The sequence below is a fragment of the Lagenorhynchus albirostris genome, chromosome X, assembly GCF_949774975.1.
Source record: "Lagenorhynchus albirostris chromosome X, mLagAlb1.1, whole genome shotgun sequence".
Classification (NCBI taxonomy): Eukaryota; Metazoa; Chordata; class Mammalia; order Artiodactyla; family Delphinidae; genus Lagenorhynchus; species Lagenorhynchus albirostris.
The window spans coordinates 73,146,266-73,151,599 of record NC_083116.1 but is presented as its reverse complement, the minus strand read 5'-3'; the positions used below and the strand labels follow the sequence as shown (position 1 = coordinate 73,151,599).

General features: G+C 44.9%; 1 protein-coding gene across 1 annotated transcript; it reads right to left on the bottom strand.

Moving 5' to 3' along the window:
• Positions 1-3,094: 3,094 nt before the first annotated feature.
• Positions 3,095-3,907, bottom strand: LOC132513618 (THO complex subunit 7 homolog). The gene has a single exon (XM_060138117.1). It carries the CDS (start codon positions 3,905-3,907, stop codon positions 3,302-3,304), a length of 606 nt encoding a protein of 201 aa, XP_059994100.1. The 3' UTR covers positions 3,095-3,301.
• Between the last annotated feature and the right edge of the window lie 1,427 nt (positions 3,908-5,334).

Genomic DNA, 5,334 nt, shown 5'->3' with positions numbered 1-5,334 from the left:
AGAGGTACAGGCAGTTGGCATATAAGAGAATAAATCCTCAGGAATGCAGAACTGTGTCTGGAGGGAGAGAGGAAGGGGAGGTGCAATGGCAGCCAAGGGGTGGGGTGAAGGCCTGATTAGGGTGGGACATGGTGTGGATGAGGGAGGTGGGGCAGAGGAGGGAGGGCAGGAGAGAATCACCCTTTTACTGTTTATGAAGATGGTCTATTACCATAACTCAGCATGTGAAGTATTTTTCTACTGCAAAACTGGAGAGATAAAATTCTGGAAGGTCATTCCCAAGGATAGGAGAGGGGCACCTGAATGAATCATCAGAGAAACCCTGGGGAAGTAGGTGGAGATTATAACCTGAACTGGGAAAGGCCTGATGATTCATTGGGCTCGAGACCTGCCAATCCTCTCTCCTCTGCCAACAGACGAAGAACTGGAGGCATTTCTCAGGCGAGACACTGAAACTCAGTGAGTGCTGTAATAGGGGGAGGGGAGTGAGTTTTGAAATGAGAAGAGACAGAGAGTCTTCTACTGACCTTTGAAGGGGCCTGACCTGAGTCATAGGACTAGAAAGGACCTCGTGATCATCTGATCCAACCTCTTAATTTTACACTTACAGAACTGGAGCTCAGAGAAAGAAAGTGATGTGGCCAAGGTCACAAAGTTGTGTTAGTGAACTGGGCAGATGGACGGGCTTCAGAAAGAAGCCACATAGGCCCCTAGAGAGAACAGCCCCAGGTGTTAGCCTAGATAAGGTCTGCAAATACTTGGTGCCACTTAACCACTGCAAATACAGCTGGCCCTCCATGTTGGCAGATACTGCATCTGAGGATTCAACCAACCATAGATTGAAAATATATATTTTTAATTTTTCAGAAAGTTCCAAAAGGCAAAACTTGAATTTGCCTTGCTCTGGCAACTATTTCCATAGCATTTACATTGTATTTACAACTATTTTCATAGTATTTATATTGTATTAGGTATTATAAGTAATCTAGAGATGACTTAAAGTATATGGGAGGATGTGCATAGGTTATATGCAAATACTATGCCATTTTATATAAGAAACTTGAGCATCCACGGATTTTGCTATTCATGGGGGTCCTGAAACCAATTCCTCATGGATACAGAGGGACGATTGTATATAGTGCCTTATACCCATTCCTGTGCCTATGGTGGACATTACTAATTGGTCACTGCACCCCAACTTCAGTGCTGACTCAACCTCAAAATCCGTCTTAAACTGAGCACTCTAGGCAGTATTGACACGGAAATGAAAGCAATTTGTAATTTCAGGCCTAGAATAACAGCTGTGTGTCACAAAAGGGTAGAAGTAGTTCTAATCGGTTAGATGTCATTATCTAGGGCTCTTTGGTTGCAAGCAACAAAAGGAAGAGTTGCCCTCAGAAGGGGAAGAAACCAGGACGTCTCTGTAGACCTAAACAGTATAAGTTTGTGACCCTTCCTCACAAGAGCACTGCCACTCATGAGACTCAGCTCCAATGACTGGCACCCAAGCTTTGTTGCTTTGAGTATCCCATTATCAAACTCCCCAGAGAGTGAAGTTGATTGGACCAACTTGGAACAAATTTTTAAACCCTGGAACAATAAGTGATGGCGGGAAGACAGGGTCATATAGCACAGGGCAGACTTGACTATTAGGCCTGTGAATTGGGGCATGCCCAGAGATGCTTTCAGCTGCAATTAATCGAAAACACATCAGAAGTGACTTAAGCTAGGAGGAAAATTCATTGTTTTACCAATATCATGTCTAGGAATATGGAGTTCTGGGATTGGTTAATTCACCACCAAGGACCCAACATATTTCCATCTGTTAGCAAAAAAAAAAAAAGTGAGGAAATAGCTATTGGCTAGACAATCAGCAGTGACTATCACAAGCATGTTGCTGTGAGCCAAATCACCACCCCAAGAGGTGTCTACCCTAGATATGCTTCAGGAAAACCAAAAGGGACCGAGAGAAACAGGACGGGGTGAAGGTAGGCTTTTCAGAGACTAAAGCCATAGAGGTCTCTAAGAGGAGTTACAGAAACCCCTGCAAGGCCCCCTGAAGTGCAAGAAAGGCCTCTTGAGGGCTAGATAAGTGCTTTCTTCATACATGGGACCAGGAACCAGGGTAGTTCTCTCAGGGGCCAGCAGAGCTACTCAGGACAAGTATAAAGTTTCCTAGGACCAGGAGATAATCTGGAAATGTTCCCACCTCACCCCCTGTCCAAAGCTAAATTAACAAAGCAGGTTCTGGAAAGGATGGAGAATCCCATCAGCCCTAATGATGGCACCAACCCAAACTTTCCAGGCAATGAGTCTGAGTAGCGTGGTTGAGACAGGATTGAGGCCAAGACTAGGAATAGGATTGAGTGCCCTATAAACTGTGCCAGCCAAGCCCATCAGTGGAAAGATCTGAGTTCCATTAGGAAAAGGAATGTCTTCTATAAACTCATTTATTTCTAGGGTTCTGGAATTTTTAAAAATTTGCGTGTTCCCCTCAATTTCTTTTTTTTTTCTAGAAAGTTTTGCATATTGATTTTACTTTGCATCTTGTAATTACCTCTGATATCAGTGATTCTTAAAATCATGGAACCTCTCCCACAATAAGCATACACCACAAACATTTTGTACATAATTTCACCAAGTTCACGGCCCTCCTGAGAGCCTATTCATGGACTTCATTTTCAAAAGTGGTAATGATTTCCAGAAATTTACTAATTTTCTCAGGTAAATCCTAGAAATGCCACCTTCTCACTATCTTCCACTTATTTTGTGAGCAAATCAATGTTACCAGTTAGAAACTACCTAGAATACCAATGAGCACTAACATATCTGGCTTGAAAATACTTCATTAAACATTTTTGGATGTTGCTTCCTAACTTTTAAGTATAAAAAAGGCATTTCAGGGCTTCCCTGGTGGCGCAGTGGTTGAGAGTCCGCCTGCCGATGAAGGGGACATGGGTTCCTGCCCTGGTCCGGGAAGATCCCACATGCCACGGAGCGGCTGGGCCCGTGAGCCATGGCCGCTGAGCCTGCGTGTCTGGAGCTCCGCAACGGGAGAGGCCACAACAGTGAGAGGCCCGCGCACTGCAAAAAAAAAAAAAAGGCATTTCAATAAAAACAAACATATAATGAAGTCATCTCCCTTTGTGTGAAGCAATATGAATGAACTGTGAATTAAAATTTAACAGCAACGTAGTTCACTGCCAAAACTTTAATTGTCTCAAGAACACAACACATTCTGAACACACTAAGATCATGTTGCTACTTCAGTATTCTTGGGAATGGTGAGTGATGAGTTAGTCTATGGTTTAGGATCAGTTCCCATGCTTGTTTCTTGAGCTGCTTCTACCTCTGAGAGCTTTTCATCATTTTCCAGTGCTTGCTGAAGTTCGTGGATGGTAGTAAAAAGAACGTGAAACTGTTTTCTTCTCAATTCTAGCTTATCTTCAACACTTTGTTTAACACGTGAAAGATGCTCTAATTCTTTTCCCAGAGCCTCTATTTCCTTTAATGTCTCATGCCTGTCTGGATGACGCTGGATCGCTTTTGCCAATGCATCATATTCTTGGCGATTTTTTCGTATTTGTTTTGCTTGAAGAATTTGCTTTTTGAACTCAGCAATTTTTTCATGTGCTCCAGCAATGTTACCTTCTATTTCTTTGTAAGTTTTTTCATAATTTTCCACTTCTTTGAGATTCATATTATATACCAGCAAAGTTTTGCCCATTGAAAGTTCACATTGGGACAGTGTGCTCAGCATTTGTTGGTACTGGCTGTACCCCTCTTCCTGGGCTCCAGAGTAGCACCATTTAATGAAACTTTTCACTAGCAGATTAATTCTCTCATCATCTCCAGCACCCTCTCCGTCGATTAGGAGACGCTTCCGTATGACTTCGTCGTCGGTCATGGCGTGAGCGGCAGCGGCGACGGCGTGAGCGGCGGCGGCGACGGCGCAAGCGGAGGCGGCGACGGCGCAAGCGGAGGCGGCGACGGCGCAAGCGGAGGCGGCGGTTGGCGGTGGTGGAGGTCAAACTCCCACAATGCAGCTGGGTAAACAGCAATGGCGGAGGAGGCGGAGGCGCACGCGGCGGCGCACGCGGCCGCCCGCTCCGTCGCCTGAGCCGCGTCGCGTCGCGCCGCGCCGCCGCCGCCGCCGCCGCCGCCGCCGCCGCCGCCGCCGCCGCGGGACCTGCGCTCCGCGCGCTCCCCGAACTCCTCCCCTCAATTTCTGAAAAAGATTTCTTTTGCAAACTCCCATCTGATCTCAGATCAGTTCAAGTGAAAAGGCATTTGGCCACAGACAGGTCAAGACAGCTAGGAAGATGATCAAGCTCCCAAACAGGAGGAATGGAGGTGGCTGTGATCGGCCACTTGGGGTCTTGGGATGAGAAGATGAAACCGAGGTAGATCAAGAGGTACCATTTCTATGAGATTAAGGTCCTTTCCGGACATTCCCCTCATGGAAAGGGGATGTACATGTCTGTGGTCTGTAGATAGAACACTATTTGAGGGCTTTGGGCCTGAATGAATGATAGAGCTGATGAGGATTCAGGTTGGGGCCCTTTTGAGGAAAGACTATCCCCTAGGGAGTTTCAGTTCTTTACTCTTTTTCACCTTTGCCTCTACCTTGAAGATAAATGTGAATGTGCATGTTCCCAAATCTCAAAGAGCCCCAGTTTTCTCATTTTTAAGTTAGAGATACCAAGTAGGGAATGCTGCAAGGATTAAATGAGATAATATGCCAAGTGTTTAACATTCTTGGCCCAGAGCAGGTGGTCAAAGAGTCGATAAAATCAATAAAACATACTTTCTTTTTTCCTTATTTCAGTGTGTATGTATGTATGTGTGTGTGTGTATCCTTCTGCCAGACACTGGATACTCTGCTAGGGGCTGGGTATTCAGAGATGAAATTATACAGTCCCCCTGCCCTCGAATATCTTCAAGTCTAAAAAAGAAGAGAGTTAAGGAAACATCATTTACAATGAAGTCTCTAGTAAGGGTATATATGCGTAAGTTCAGTGGTAATATGGAGAAAGTGAAGCCAGAGTCTACTTGAGGAATTCAGGGAGGGCTTTACAGAAGAGGTAGCATTTAATCTGGGCTCTGAAGGATGAGTAGGAATTTGTTCAGTGGACAAGCATGGGGAGAGTCTTCAAGACAGAGGAAACAGTACTGCAAACCACAGAGGTATGGGAGAGCATACCTAATTCAGTACTGCTGGAGCTTTACCTGTTACCATATCAGGCAAAAAAGGTAAATTTAATCCTATAGTCTGAATAATTTTGAGCAGGAAAGTGGCTTATCACATTAGCAGTGATATTTTAGGATGGAGGG

What these genes read in the sequence shown, in the direction of transcription:
- LOC132513618 (XM_060138117.1), bottom strand. Translation starts at nt 3,907, where the DNA reads ATGACCGACGACGAAGTCATACGGAAGCGTCTCCTAATCGACGGAGAG.